Genomic DNA, 15,232 nt, shown 5'->3' with positions numbered 1-15,232 from the left:
CGAACGAAGGTTCCGCTTTCGGGCAGATTTTTATTTATTTATTTTTTTAATAGTAGTTTTAATTATTTGTATATTTATTACATACTATTTTAATAATAATAACCATAATAATAATAATGATTTTTTTGGCGGACAATGATTTTTTTTAGGCAATGATTTAAAATATTTTTTTTTATTTTATTTTATTTTATTTTTTTGCGTTTATTTTCATTTCTATTATGATTTCACTTATTTGCCCAAAAATAAATACATAAAAAAAATAAAATAAAAATAAAAATGAGGAAGTATTATTATTGTAACAGCGGACTTCTAAATTTGTTCATCTCAAATATCGCAATGGAATTCACATTAATTGTTTATTTTATTATGAATGACTATCAGTAATTATTCATTATTTATACCAAGAAATTTTTATATTGCTGTGACTCGTGTATTAATAATTTTAGTAAGATACAAACATAAAATAAAATACGTCTTTACGCTTTTATTATGTTTACAATTAAAATAAAAGTCCCTAAATTATATAAAATGTGTTATTTTTATAGCGATTAAATTAATATTTGTAAATTAATTTCGCTAAACTGTGCTCCGTGATAAAACGTCCGACGTGTATTTCCGGTTGTCGGTGCCTGTTAGCGGAAGTGCAAAGCTGCTGTGTAATGCTCCGGTGAAGTTAGCCTCAGCAGCTTCTCGGGTTTGTTTCTTTTTGGGATAAACTTTACACATTTTAAAGATGCCAGATTATTTAGGAGACGATCAGAGGAAGATAAAGGAAGAAGAGAAAGATGACGGGCCCATCAGAGGTAAATAAACTGAGATATAAAGCTTTAAAAGTTGTATATTATTGGTTTTTAGCGGCAGCATCTGAGCTAAATCATGTCAACGCTGTTCATAACTCTTAATTATGTTTTTAAATTGCTCTGGATAAATACTTATTTCAACCTCACGAGCATTAAATAGAGAAATACAGTTTTATTTTTTATTTTTATGATTTTTAACATGTCATTTTATGAACATTTAACCTCCTGAGGCCCTTCTTCCTTGTCAGAGTGCAAACTCATTCATGTTATTGTGTCTTTCAGCTTTGGATGAAGGAGATATCGCCCTCCTGAAAACATATGTAAGTACTTTTAAAAAAAATATATATATATAAATGGTCGCATTTTTCCACCTTCAAGGCACTCAAAGCGCTTTACAACAAGGAACCACTCACCCATTCACACACCAGTGTACACAGACACTGTGGGCAAGGTGGGTTAAGTGTCTTGCCCAAGGACACAAAGACAGCATTCATCTGTGGGAGCTGGAATCACACCAGCCAACCTGTGGGTCAGTGGATCTGACCGCTCAACCTGTGATGTTTATGTTGAGAGCTGGAATCGAACCGCCAACCTTCAGATCAGTGGGTGAATGCTCTACCAACTGAGCTACTGCCACATAAATATATATATTTATATTTTTTCACAACAAATTTGCATTAACAACTCCACACACTGTACATATAAGAGACAAAATATAAATTAAAACAAACAAAATTCAATGCACAATTCATCAACTCCAGAGCTCCAGATTTTCCAAAACACAACAGTCTATACAGGGTTTATATAAGATTTCTACAGTGTTGAACTGTTTAAAGTCATTGCGCCGAATATTTTACAAACCTGTCATATTTTTCACAAAGGTCTTAAATTTCATTAGCCTATTTTTTTTTTTTTTTTGGTAAACTCAATCGGGCTGCAGTGCAATTTTTAAATGTAGGGAGGAAAAAAAAACAAGTAACGTGAATGAACGTTTAATTTGGAGTATGCACAAACAATACTTTATTTTCTGGCGCGTCTGTCCCGGTTTTTTATTTTGAAAATTTGGTCCCCCTAGACTTGGAGCTAATATAATCTGACAGACTTGATATAGTTCACACGGCCTGGTGTTTACATATTAGAAAGAAACTAAACCATAACCTCTTCTGGATTTATAAATGTGTGGTTGTCTGAATGTGGCTGTATTTATGTTTACAACTTCTAAACTTGCTCCTTGTCCTTGCGCAGGGTCAGAGCACGTACTCGAGGCAAATCAAACAAGTGGAAGACGACATTCAGCAGCTGCTCAAGAAAATCAATGAACTCACAGGTGAGAAACCAGGACCAATGACTCTGAGATCCAGATTCTCAAGTTTAAAAATTATGTTTTTTGTTCTAGAAAAGCCAAGTGTTGATGCATTCAGGTTCTAGTCTGGATGAGGTTAAGAAGTTGTTGAAAAGTTTCATTTCCAAATCGTGTTCTGTCAGTCTGTCCCAGGGCAGCTCTGGCTACAATAGTAATATTATATGTTCTATAACTCCAGTGCATTATTGCTCTGTTGCCATATTTGTGCCCTATTTATGGTTTTTATTTATGACTAATTTTAGACTTAGAAAAAATTTACTGATCCACAACATTAATTATATGAACACAGTAGCTCACACATCACAATATAAAATAATAACAAAGAGCAAAAAATATAAATAATAAATATATAATAATAAATTCTAAATAAGTAGTAAAAAAGAGCAAGACTCACATGTCAGGTAAAACATAAATATATTTGAATATGTGCAAGTGAAAATAAAATAGAAAAATAAGTACCATATTTTCCGGACTATGAGTCGCACTTTTTGGGGGAAATGTATTTTATAAAATCAGAAACCAGGAGCAGACATTTTATCTTGAGTCAAGTCAAGTTCTAGTAAAAACAATAGAAGAGAGAACAACAGACTGTTAACGTCACATATGAACAGTTCTTCAGATAAACTATAACATAAACAACAGAACAGAACAAGTTTAACAAACTTGGACCGGACCAGGACTGAGACCAGGAACAGGACCGGACCAGACCAGGACTGAGACCAGGACAGAGACCAGGACGGACGGACCAGGACTGAGACCAGGAACAGGACCGGACCAGGACTGAGACCAGGAACAGGACCGGACCAGGACTGAGACCAGGAACAGGACCGGACCAGGACTGAGACCAGGAACAGGACCGGACCAGGACTGAGACCAGGAACAGGACCGGACCAGGACTGAGACCAGGAACAGGACCGGACCAGGACTGAGACCAGGAGGACCAGTGAGACCAGGAACAGGACCGGACCAGGACCAGGACTGAGACCAGGAACAGGACCGGACCAGGACTAGGATAGGGACTGAGACAGGGACTGAAAATGGTTCAGTCCTGGTTCAGTCCTGATTTTATTCGGAAACGGTCGTTATCCGTTTTTTCATTTTGGTTTTGGAGACAAATAATGAAGAAAAGAGTTGTGTTTTTTGTTTTCTTATTTTTGGTTTTATATTGAAAAATGAATGAACAAATGAAACACACATTCTCCTGACACTCCACATTCAGACTTCTGTTGTTTCTCTTCAGGCATTAAAGAGTCGGACACGGGTCTGGCTCCTCCGGCGCTGTGGGACTTGGCCGCAGACAAACAGACTCTGCAGAGCGAGCAGCCGCTGCAGGTGGCCAGGTACATGCAGTATTACTCAGGTTACCACGGAAACGACAGGGGGCAGAGTTAAAGTTAAAGTGGGGGGGTGGCCGTGGGCGTCTCTGTCATTAGGAAACACTGGATATTTTTATCTGGGTTTCTTCTTTAGTGTCAAATGTTTTTTTATTAACTTTAACCAGCCAGAAAAACAAAAAAATACCTCTACATTTGTTCTCAACTATCAGCAATTCCATCCAAAATAAAGTGATGGCTTTGAGGGGAGAAAAAAAAGACATAAATGACCTTGTAAATGTGTAAAAACGGGAAAAAAAGTGAACAAAATGATACTGAAACGGTTGGCAAAAATGTCTGTTTATTTTCTTGTTTTTCAGATGCACAAAAATCATCAACGCCGACTCTGAAGACCCCAAATACATCATCAATGTGAAACAGTTCGCAAAGTTTGTGGTGGATCTGAGCGACCAGGTGGCGCCCACCGACATCGAGGAGGGAATGAGGGTCGGGTGAGTGAAAACACTTTCCTTTTTTTCTTCTGTGTGTTGTGGGTTTTTTTTATATTGGGATTTATATTAGTTTCTACTCATGTTGGTGTTTAAAGCTGAGTATCATTAAGAAGTTGTCGATACGATACATATCTCGTTACAGTGCACTTTTGATTCAATGTGTATTGCATTGATGTGTATTTTAAATCGATTCGATACAGCTCAATAACAAATAAAGTCTAAATCATGTCTGTGATTCTAAAAGTCTTTGTTAAACCACTTCTTCTGCAAAGTTCATATGAAACACAAACATTTTAATCATCAAAACAGTGAAAATGTCAAACGTGTCGCATAAATGAGTTTCCTTCCTCTGAACAAACAACAAAACTGTAGCTGTAACAAAATAATTTTGTAAAATATACCAAAAAAATACTCTTGGTGATGTTATCAATACAGCAGCCCACGATATCGATACTGTATCTTCACAATAAACAATACGATATATCGATATTTCAATATTTTTGCACACCTCTAATCCTGTAAATGCATAATACACTGCCATAATAATACTAAACTGATTACAATACATTTTACAAATATATAAATATGTGTAGTTTCCTCAGTTCTTTGGACAATTTCCTCCAAAGTTTAGATGATCTACTAAAACAGGAGAGTCAAACTCAAATTCACAGAGGTCAAAATTAAAAACTGGGACTAAGTCGTGGGTTAAAATAAATATTTATTGAAAAATTTGACCAACATCTGCATGTTTTCTCTTCTTTTGAGATCTGTAATGTTAAACCTTTTCTTATTAAAATAAATGTTTAATAATAGTTTTGCTTAAACATTGAATCCAGAACAAGCAAAATATAAAATAATAACATTTTAAATAAATATTGTCTATCTGTAGCTGGTGGGCAGCTTTAATACAGATTTGATATCATCTCGCAGACCAAATATAATTATATCTTGGGCCAGATTGACTGACATGTCTGCACTAAAACATCACAGCACATGTAAGATTAATACAATGTCAGTGGTTTGAATATAAAAAACAAATGTGATTTCTTGTATCACTCTGTACTACTGGAATTTTTTGCCATCTAAAAAAAATACTTCTTTTTTCTTTCAGTGTCGACAGAAACAAATACCAGATCCACATTCCTCTGCCTCCGAAGATCGACCCCACGGTCACCATGATGCAGGTGCAGTCTGAGGGACGGGGACAGGCTCTGGGAACTTTGTGCTTTATCTTCTCTGTTTAAGTTAAAATGAAGACACTGTGTGATAATTCTTTAGTCCTGATCATGTGTTTGTTGTGTTTTTGCAGGTGGAGGAGAAACCTGACGTGACCTACAGCGACGTTGGAGGATGTAAAGAACAGATTGAAAAGCTCAGAGAAGTGGTTGAGACTCCACTGCTCCACGTGAGTTTATCATTGAGTTCTTAAATGTGATTGTGCTTTACCGCTGTGATGACCTGCACCTGCCTCTACCTGCTCCTTTTTAAAAGTTAACAGCAGCAAAATATTTCATAAATTATTTGAGATGAAAAAAACATTTACTGCCCATTTCAGTCTGAGGGTCTGTTCAGTTTATCTTTGTTTAGCTTAATTTAAAGCTGCGCTGTGTAACTTTACCACCATGGAGATGTTGCTTTGCCCGAAATTTTTCACATTTTGATATAAAACTTTCCACAGAGACGAGCACCAAGCCAATTGACAGGTCTGATCTGTGGAGTGATGGGCCCACTGACAGTAGAAGGCAGATTTTTCAAAATATTGTTGTATTGTAAAAAAAAAAAAAAAAAAACACCTCTAATGAAATAATAAGCACGTTTAATGCCATACTGTGGCACTTTCCAGGGAAAACAGTCTCCCCAGCATATCGCCATGGACACTAGGAGTGTGCAAAAATATCAATATATCGTATCGTTTAATGTGATGATACAGTATCAATATTGTGGGCTGATATATATCGATATATCACTCGAGTATTTTTTTTGGCAGATTTTCAGGCATGAAAATCTGAGTCTTTTGAAGCCAAAATCGGTGACCTACGAGAATCGTGAAGATTCGATGAAAAACATTTTGGGGAGGGGGGGTCTTGGTCTCGTCTCAGACTCGAGCGCATTTGAGCTCAGTCTTGTTGTCACGGGCAAAATGAATACTGCAGTGTTGGCACAGAGCGAGCTTACTGCACACAGAGGAGGTCCTGCCGCACGCGGGAGGAGGTCCTACTGTGATATGTGGCTGAAGTTTGCCAAATAAATCTGTTGCCACGATGTGCGTTTGGTTTGTTAAATGTGCAGAGGTTAAATCCAACTGTAAAACCTGTAAGAGAAAGTAACTCCAGTTTGAACTTAGGAAGCCCACACACTTTCTTCAATTTGAAGCAGTAAAGTGGAAGTTCTCTTAAAGCAGAGTTTCTCAAACTGTGGGTGAGGGTTCAAAAAGGGGCACAGATTTAGAGGACAGTACAGATTGCTTGGCTTATTTTAAGTCTAAATGAAGATTAATCAGATAGAATGGGGGATATTTATAAAAACATTGATATATACGTCGCCCCTCACGCACTCTTCTCACCTTTTTCACCCCTGACTCCTTTTCATGTCTGTGTTTTACTGAATTATTTTGTTACAGCTACAGTTTTGCGACACATTTATGCGACACATTTGACATTTTCTCTGTTTTGATGATTAAAATATTTGTGTTTCATATTAACTTTGTTAAACCACTTCTTGTGCAAAGACTTTTAATATCACAGACATGATTTAGCCCTTACATTTTAAATCGATGTGGTTCAATTAAAAAAATATCATATCGAATCGAAAGCTCACTGTATCGAGGTTTATATTGTATCGGCAACTTCTTAACAATACCCCGCCTTAATGGACACAACCAGGTTATGTTCCAGAAAGGTTACACAGTGCATCTTTAAGAATAGATTTTATTTATTTTTTCAGGGTAAAAGTTTCGAGTTTTGAGCACACACACGACACAAAGTTTTCCTCTTACCCATGATGCCTAAGTTCAATCTGAAACATGATCCTCTCGTCTCTCTGCAGCCGGAGCGTTTTGTGAACCTGGGCATCGAGCCTCCCAAAGGCGTTCTGCTTTTTGGACCTCCAGGCACCGGTAAAACTCTGTGCGCTCGAGCCGTGGCCAACCGCACCGACGCCTGCTTCATCAGGGTCATCGGCTCCGAGCTCGTGCAGAAATATGTGGGAGAGGTGAGCAAAACTTTATTTATTTATTGTTTATTGTTTATTTGAATAGAGACAGATGCACAAACATAGATTAACATGTTTAGTTTGGTCCTAAAAGTCCCAAAAGTTTGATAATAATTCAGTTTAGTTTTGTGAGTGATGCAGTGGCGTTGTTCTGCCTGCAGGGGGCGAGGATGGTCCGGGAGCTGTTTGAAATGGCGCGTACGAAGAAGGCCTGCCTCATCTTCTTTGACGAAATCGACGCCATCGGAGGTTTGAGACACGAAGACGCAAAACGACAACGAAACAACACGACAGGACTGGACCCGCACTAGACCAGGGACTGGACCAGGGACTGGACTGAGAGCGGACTAGACCAGGGACTGGACTGAGACCGGACTAGACCAGGGACTGGACTGAGACCGGACTAGACCAGGGACCGGACTCGGACCCGACTAGACCAGGGACCGGACTCGGACCCGACTAGACCAGGGACAGGACTGAGACCGGACCAGACTAGGACCAAATTCGGACAGGACTCAGACCCACTAGGACTGGACTTGGACTCGGACTCGGACTGGACTCGGGCCCACTAGGACTGGACTAGGACTGGACTAGGACTGGACTGGACTAGGACTGGACTAGGACTGGACTAGGACTGGACTAGGACTGGACTCGGCCTCAGACCCAGACCCACTAGGACTGGACTCGGACTGGACTCGGACTCGGACCCGGACTCGGACCCAGACCCACTAGGACTGGACTAGGACTGGACCCGGACCCATTAAGACTGGACTAGAACTGGACTCGGCCTCGGACCCAGACCCGAACCCAGACCCATTAGGACTGGACTCGGACTCGAACTAGGACCCAGACCCACTAGGACTGGACTAGGACTGGACTAGGACTGGACTAGGACTGGACTAGGACTGGACTAGGACTGGACTAGGACCCAGACCCACTAGGACTGGACCCGGACTTAGACCCGCTAGGATTCAGACCCGCTAGGACTGGACTAAGCCTGGATTTAGTCCCGCTCGGACTGGACTCGGACTGGACTCGGACTGGACTCGGACTGGACTCGGACTGGACTCGGACCCAGTAGGACCCAGCCCCAGACCTGATCCGTGTTTGTTGTGGTGTTGGTCTGGTGCAGGAGCTCGTTTTGACGACGGGGCGGGCGGGGACAACGAGGTGCAGAGGACGATGTTGGAGTTGATAAACCAACTCGACGGGTTCGACCCCAGAGGAAACATCAAAGTCCTGATGGCCACAAACCGCCCGGACACTCTGGACCCGGCGCTGATGAGACCGGGACGACTGGACCGGAAGATCGAGTTCAGCCTCCCCGACCTCGAGGTGAGACACGAGGAAGGCCAGGGTTTTGTTTGTTTTTTTACTCAGAGTTGCTTCAGTTTCCCCCGGAGCGTTCAAACGGGGGTGATGTAAGTGAAGTGTCTTGCCTAAGGACACAACAACAGTTTCTGTCTCTGCCGTCTCATCGTAGCTCCTGGTTTTCCCGGTATCTCCCTCCAAGTCCCAACACGTCCCAGCCCTGCTCAAGTTTAGACTCTTTAGTTCAGACATTTTTAAGGAAGTCTGGTCGTTTCCTCTGCACCTCCAGGATCTTCACACACTGACAACACCAAATACAAACCGCATCATCTGAAATGTGTCGTTTTTATTTAATTTTCTCTTTAAATCCACTTTTATATCCAGATGTTTCTCCACAATTATAACTTTTCAGTTTACCTTGATAAATTAGTGTGAAGAATCCCTCAGTCGTCCAGGTGAGGAGAAAATTCAGTTTTTTGACTGGACAAACTAACTAGGTGTATAATAAAATGGATGAAGGTTCTAATGATTTTACAGACACTTGAGTCTTACCTGGAATTCACCCCAGGAGCGTCAGGCACATCTGTCGTTGACAGAGCTGCACACAGGTGCACTTTTAAAAACTTCAATTTACACCAGAGGCAACAGAGCTGCTGCTGTGACGTCAGACTGTGTGGATTGTCACTAAACTTTTTACATTATTTATGTTTTCATTGTTGATTTGTGATTTAAAACAGAATTCATCCAAACAAAGAGAGCGTTTCTGTGGTGCTGCATTAATGAAGCTCCTCTCCATTTCACTTTGGTCGTTGCTCCGCGCACTTTTTCCTTCAGAAGTTGTTCTTGTAATGTTTCTGTTTGATGTCGTTAAGTGTTATATTAGTATTATATTTATTTATTTGAGACAGGGACAGCACACAATTTTTGCATTAACCTTAACAAGAGAGATGCATTGTACATCAGGTTGTAGCATCAGTGTTAATTTCCACCTGTCGTCTAACTGACCTTGACTATCAACTGTTCTGGAGACCTGTGTCATGTTTTGGGTTGATGGGGGAAACCGGAGCAGACAGAAAAAACCCATCCAGACACAGGGGAGAAACATGCAAACTCCACACAGAAAGGCCCGGGCGACCTGGAACCTTCTTGCTGTGAGGCATGAGTGCTAGACACTCAGCCACCGTGCCGCCAATTTATCCTTTGTGGGTGTAAAGTTTCCATGTTCATCACGCATCTTTCCCCGAGCTCTGCACTCGTGTGCTGCTGCGCTCAGGCTCTGTTACATTTGGGTGTAAAATGTGGGTTCCAGTTGTGACACTGAGGTGAATGTTTTGTGGATTAAACTGGTGTTAAAAATGTCACATGTGCAGTTTATTTATGCCTGATGTTGTTTTGTTTTTCTTCTTCAGGGACGAACTCACATCTTTAAGATCCACGCTCGCTCCATGAGTGTGGAGAGAGACATCCGCTTTGAGCTGCTCGCACGACTCTGCCCCAACAGCACAGGTCTGAGTCTCATCCTCCTGTGTCTCCTTCTTTTCGTCTCTTTTTTTCTTCTCATCCTCTCTCTTCTTCTCCTGACCTCGCTCTTCTCCTCCTCCTCTGTCTCTCTCTTCTCCTCCTCCTCCTGTCTCTCTTCTCCTCCTCCTCCTTGTCTCTCTCTTCTCCTCCTCCTCCTGTCTCTCTCTCTTCTCCTGACCTCGCTCTTCTCCTCCTCGTCTCTCTCTCTCTCTTCTCCTCCTCATCTCTCTCTTCTCCTCCTCCTCTGTCTCTCTTCTTCTCCTCTGTCTCTCTCTCTCTCTTCTCCTCCTCCTCTGTCTCTCTCTTCTCCTCCTCCTCTCTCTCTCTCTCTCTCTCTCTCTCTCTGTCTCTCTCTCTCTCTTCTCTCCTCCTCTGTCTCTCTCTCTCTCTTCTCCTCTCTCTGTCTCTCTCTTCTCCTCCTCCTCCTCTGTCTCTCTCTTCTCCTCCTCCTCCTCTGTCTCTCTCTCTCTTCTCCTCCTCCTGTCTCTCTCTTCTTCTCCTCCTCCTCCTCTGTCTCTCTCTTCTCCTCCTCCTCCTCCTCCTCCTGTCTCTCTCTTCTTCTCCTGACCTCTCTCTCTCTCTCCGTCGTCCTGGCAGGTGCTGAGATCCGCAGCGTTTGCACAGAAGCCGGGATGTTCGCGATTCGAGCCAGAAGAAAAATCGCCACAGAGAAGGATTTCCTGGAGGCCGTCAACAAAGTCATCAAATCTTACGCCAAGTTCAGCGCGACTCCGAGATACATGACCTACAATTAAAAACCTTTGTCCTTTTTGTCTCCGAAGCAGAAAATTCAGTCTGGATTTTGTTGTTGTTGCTTAAAAATAAAGTTTATTCAACAGTTTTTTCTGAGTAAATATTTAATGTGTGAGAACAGTGCAGAAGGCCTCTCAGTAACGTCATGTAGAAATAATCAGTTTCTTCACCACAGTAACGTTGACAGCGGAGAATACAAGCATCCTGAATTTAGAACGTCCGTCATCGCGCAAACCACACTGGGAAGGATCAACCGAAAAAGTGAACATCAAACCAACATGTTTGATCTTCCAGTGGGATGCGTCGATTTTCAAGTTTTTTTTGTTGTTTTTTACCATATCGCTTTTGTTTCTGGTTCTCCTTATTGAGAGCCGTGTTTTCTCTTTCTCTCACTTTCACTTTTTTTTTTCTCTTCACGTCGCGTGCAGACTCGTGGGACTTGAAACGTTCAGAAATCTGCGCGTGCAGAGGAGAGAAAAAACTTGCATATTTGGCTGCAATTCAGCATAAAATAAATAAACCTGGACTAATCTTGGGCTTGAGAGACGGAGAGAGATAGAGACCGAGTCCCGACACTCAGGACTAAACCAGAACTGAACCAGGACTGTTTTACATGGTTTAGATCTGTTTTAGTCCTGGTTCAGACTTGCTTTAGACCTGCAACCCAGTGCTTTTGTCTGTTTTATCATCTTTGACACCCGAGGATCATTATGTTTTAGGTTGGACATTTTAAATTGAAATATTGATCTAAAACGACTTTAAAACAAACTAGAGCCCGACCGATATATCGGTTGGCCGATATTATCTGCGTGTGCATAGGATAGAAAAAACTTGCATGTTTGGCTGTAGTTCAGCATAAAATAAATAAACTAGGATTAATTTTGGGCTCGAGAGACGGAGAGAGATAGAGACCGAGTCCTGACACTCAGTCCTGGATCAGTTTTGGATTAGTCCTTTTTCGGTCCTGGTTTAGACCTGGTTTAGACCTGGTTTAGACCTGGTTTAGACCTGGTTAGACCTGGTTTAATCCTGCTTGCAACAAAACAATCTGTAGAGCCGAAAGAGCCAACTGCTTTTAGTGAGCCGAGCCAAAAGAGCTGGTTCTCTAAAAAGAACTGGAACACCCATCACTAGCTGCTAGAATGTGATGCAAAATGCCAATAGTCCGACCTTCTGTCTGTAAATATGACGTAAAGAGTCAGAATAACAATAAATGTTGCCTAAATAAACCCAATTTAAAATCCACTAGATCCAAACCTAAGTTTTTTAATCAAGTCAAGATTTACAGTGAATTTTTACATCAAATATATCGGCAGCTCCAACTCCCATTTTATCGATATCATATCGGCCACAACAAAATCCATATCGGTCGGGCTCTACAAGAAAGTGCAGCTCAGTCTGTTTGTCTTCTGCACCTCTCGATTAACAAACGGGATTTTGTTTTGTCGTCGCTCCACATACAAAATGTTCTCTGTAAACTCAGGATGATTTCTTAGTCAGACAAATGTTTCCTTTTTGGTTCTTCCTGTGGATCAATCCTGCCCATCACCTTCACCTTTCACTATTTTTCAATTCCGTTGGGAAGAGAAACAGTTTGAACAGAGGTTTACAGTCACACACATCTTATTCCCTTTTGCATTTATGGAGTTCGCAAACAAATTTCTCGAGCTGTTTTCCGCTGTTAGGATCCAACAACCACACAACTACGATGTCCGAATCCCAAAACTAAAATATGACAATATCAGAACCAGAAACAAAAGTGATATGGTTCAAAAGACTTGAAAAGATCGACTTTGTCAATAGACACATCCCACTGGGAAAACAAACATGGAGGTTTGATGCTCACTTTTTTGGAAAACCCTTCCCAGGTTGGATTGCGCGACGACCGGAAGTTTGAAATTCAGGATGCATGTATTAAAGGAGCAAAGATGACACTAAACTTAAAGATCTTAAATTACACAAAATGGATTCTTGTCATTTTTGAGCAGTGGATAAACTTCTGCACTTTTGAATTCTCAGCGTTTTGACACTAAAACTCAAACTTAAATCAAAATTCATACAAAAATATTCTGCAGATATTTCGTGTCCGAGCGTCGCCACACGCGCCTCCACAATCTGTCAAAATATAAAGCACGTTCAGAGGTTTTGAAGAATGGCTGTATTTGAAAGTGAACGATTTTTGACCCTCTGAGGCTGCCGTAGTTGTAGTTTTTTTTACCAAAAGCAATAAATATACAGTACAGGATTGAAGATTTTAAAAGGACTTCACGTAACGGCGCGTCAGAAAAGGACTCGTCAAGTTCTTTTACGCTAAATGGTTGTTATTTTCTTCGTTAGTCCGGGTTTAGACCTGTTTTAGTCCAGGTTCAGTCCGGATTATTCCTGGTTCAGTCACGTTCCAGATCAAGGATAATCCTGGTTTAGTCCTGGTGTCGTCCGGTTTAAATTTACTGTAGTGTAACATCAAACCTGGGACTAAACCAGGACTAAACCAGGACTAACTAAACCAGGACTAAACCAGGTCAAATGAACTCAGCCTTAGTTGTGTTTCAAACCAGTTTTAGTCCTGGTTTAGTCCCAGTCCTGGTTTAGACCTGGTTTAAACCTGGTTTAGTCCTAGACCTGATTTAGTCCTGCTTTAGACCTGGTTTAGTCCTAGTAGTGATTTAGATCTGGTTTAGTCCTGGTTTAGTCCTAGTCCTGGCAGTGTTCTCGTACAGACCTGGTTTAGTCCTAGTCCCAGTTTAGACCTAGTTTGGTCCTGGTTTAGTCCTAGTCCTTGAAGACTCCTGGTACAGACCTAGTTTCGTCCTAGTCCTGGTTTAGTCCTAGTCCCAGTTTAGACCTAGTTTGGTCCTGGTTTAGTCCTAGTCCTGGCAGTGTCCTGGTATAGACCTGGTTTAGTCCTAGTCCTGATTTAGACCTGATTTAGACCTGGTTTAGTCCTAGTTCCAGTTTAGACCTGCTTTAGTCCTCATTTAGTCCTAGTCCTGGAAGAGTCCTGGTTTAGTCCTAGTCCCAGTTTAGACCTGTTTTAGTCCTTGCTTAGTTCTAGTCCTGGAAGAGTCCTGGGACAGACCTGATTTAGTCTTAGTCCTAGCAGAGTCCTGGTATAGACCTGGTTAAGTCCATGTCCCAGTTTAGACCTGTTTTAGTCCTAGTTCGGTTCTAGTCCTGGTTCAGTTCTAGTCCTGGTTTAGACCTTGTTTAGTCCTAGTCCGAATTTAGACCTGTTTTAGTTCTGGTAGAGTCCTGGTATCGACCTGGTTTAGTCCTGGTTTAGTCCTCGTCCTGGTTTAGACCTGGTTTAGTTCAAGTTAAGACCTGTTTTAGTCCAGGTTCAGTTCTGGTCCTGGTTCAGTTTTAGTCCTGGGTTTAGACCTGTTTTAGTCCTAGTCCTGGTTTAGACCTTGTTTAGTCCTGGTTTAGACCTGATTTAGTTCAAGTTATCCCAGTTGAGACCTGTTTTAGTCCTGGTTCAGTTCTAGTCCTGGTTCAGTTCTAGTCCTGGTTTAGACCTGTTTTAGTCCTGGTTCAGTTCTAGTCCTGGTTCAGTTCTAGTCCTGGTTCAGTTCTAGTCCTGGTTTAGACCTGTTTTAGTCCTGGTTCAGTTCTAGTCCTGGTTTAGACCTGTTTTAGTCCTGGTTCAGTTCTAGTTCTGGTCTAACATTAGAGGATGTAACAGGTTTTCAGTCGTGGCACTAAATTAAAGTGCGTTTGTTTTGTTTTTTTTTTTTTTCTCTATTAAAAACATTAAAAACATGTGAAATCTTGTAACCTTTGGTCCTGTTTTTACATATTTGACACTTAAATACAGCCACATTTCACAAACTCACAAAAACACCAAAACACGACGAGTTCAGCAACATTTCGACTTAAATAAAAATAGTTTGCTCTGTTCTCAGACAAAAATAAAGTGCAGCTCTAAAATATTTCACATGTCGACGCTCAGATCGGGCCGGGCTCTTTCTCTTTGTGTTCTAGAACTGTACATGTCGCCGTGACGACCGGAACAAACGTGTCAACAAGGCCGCCATCTTGGAACTGTACCGTTGCTTTAAATGAACGGACATCGATCTGGGACGAAGCGACGTTAGAGTTTCAAACAGACCGAGTAGTACCGTGTTTAGAACTGGTTCAGTCCTGGTTTAGGCTTGTTTCAGTCTTGTTTTAGTCCTGGTTTAGTCTGGGTTCAGTCCTGGTTCAATCTTATTTTAGTCCTTTTTCAGTCTTGTTTAAGTCCTGGTTTAGTCCTTGTTCATTCCTGGTTCAGTCCTGAATCGGTCCTGGTTCAGTCCTGGTTCAGTCCTAGTTCAGGCCAGGTCTAGTCCTGGTTCAGTCCTGGTTTAGTCTTGTTTTAATCTTGTTTTAGTCCTGGTTCAGCTCTGGTTTAGTCTGGGTTCAGTCCTGGTTCAATCTTATTTTAGTCCGTTTTCAGTCTTGCTTTTA

The 15,232-nt window shown here is 41.3% G+C and overlaps 1 protein-coding gene and 1 long non-coding RNA gene across 3 annotated transcripts; one reads left to right on the top strand and one right to left on the bottom strand.

Moving 5' to 3' along the window:
* Window positions 1-633: 633 nt before the first annotated feature.
* On the top strand, window positions 634-10,871 carry psmc2 (proteasome 26S subunit, ATPase 2). The gene is made up of 12 exons (XM_020929475.2): window positions 634-803; window positions 1,083-1,120; window positions 2,046-2,127; window positions 3,404-3,503; window positions 3,857-3,988; window positions 5,100-5,172; window positions 5,298-5,393; window positions 7,034-7,198; window positions 7,360-7,447; window positions 8,331-8,533; window positions 9,919-10,015; window positions 10,628-10,871. The coding sequence occupies exons 1-12, from the start codon at window positions 734-736 to the stop codon at window positions 10,783-10,785; spliced, it is 1,302 nt and encodes a 433-aa protein (XP_020785134.1). The 5' UTR covers window positions 634-733; the 3' UTR covers window positions 10,786-10,871.
* LOC129410915 (uncharacterized) lies at window positions 10,831-15,232 on the bottom strand. 2 transcript variants are annotated; one of them, XR_008633059.1, is made up of 2 exons: window positions 14,414-15,232; window positions 10,831-14,374 (listed from the first exon to the last, which is right to left on the bottom strand). It is a non-coding gene; the product is annotated as an uncharacterized LOC129410915 (long non-coding RNA). The 2 variants fall into 2 exon arrangements; XR_008633060.1 differs by having other exon boundaries at window positions 10,831-14,301.

Source organism: Boleophthalmus pectinirostris, unplaced genomic scaffold, assembly GCF_026225935.1.
Source record: "Boleophthalmus pectinirostris isolate CB_2022bp ecotype Guang Dong unplaced genomic scaffold, ASM2622593v1 HiC_scaffold_2826, whole genome shotgun sequence".
Taxonomy (NCBI): Eukaryota; Metazoa; Chordata; class Actinopteri; order Gobiiformes; family Gobiidae; genus Boleophthalmus; species Boleophthalmus pectinirostris.
Note: the sequence above shows the minus strand (reverse complement) of the source record. Positions and strands in the feature narration are given on the sequence as shown.

Excerpts from the sequence above, each read along its gene's own strand:
- psmc2 (XM_020929475.2), top strand. The coding sequence starts at position 734 with ATGCCAGATTATTTAGGAGACGATCAGAGGAAGATAAAGGAAGAAGAG. Across the intron at positions 8,534-9,918 it reads TCAGCCTCCCCGACCTCGAG|GGACGAACTCACATCTTTAA; the intron begins GTGAGACACGAG and ends TTTCTTCTTCAG. Across the intron at positions 10,016-10,627 it reads ACTCTGCCCCAACAGCACAG|GTGCTGAGATCCGCAGCGTT; the intron begins GTCTGAGTCTCA and ends TCGTCCTGGCAG.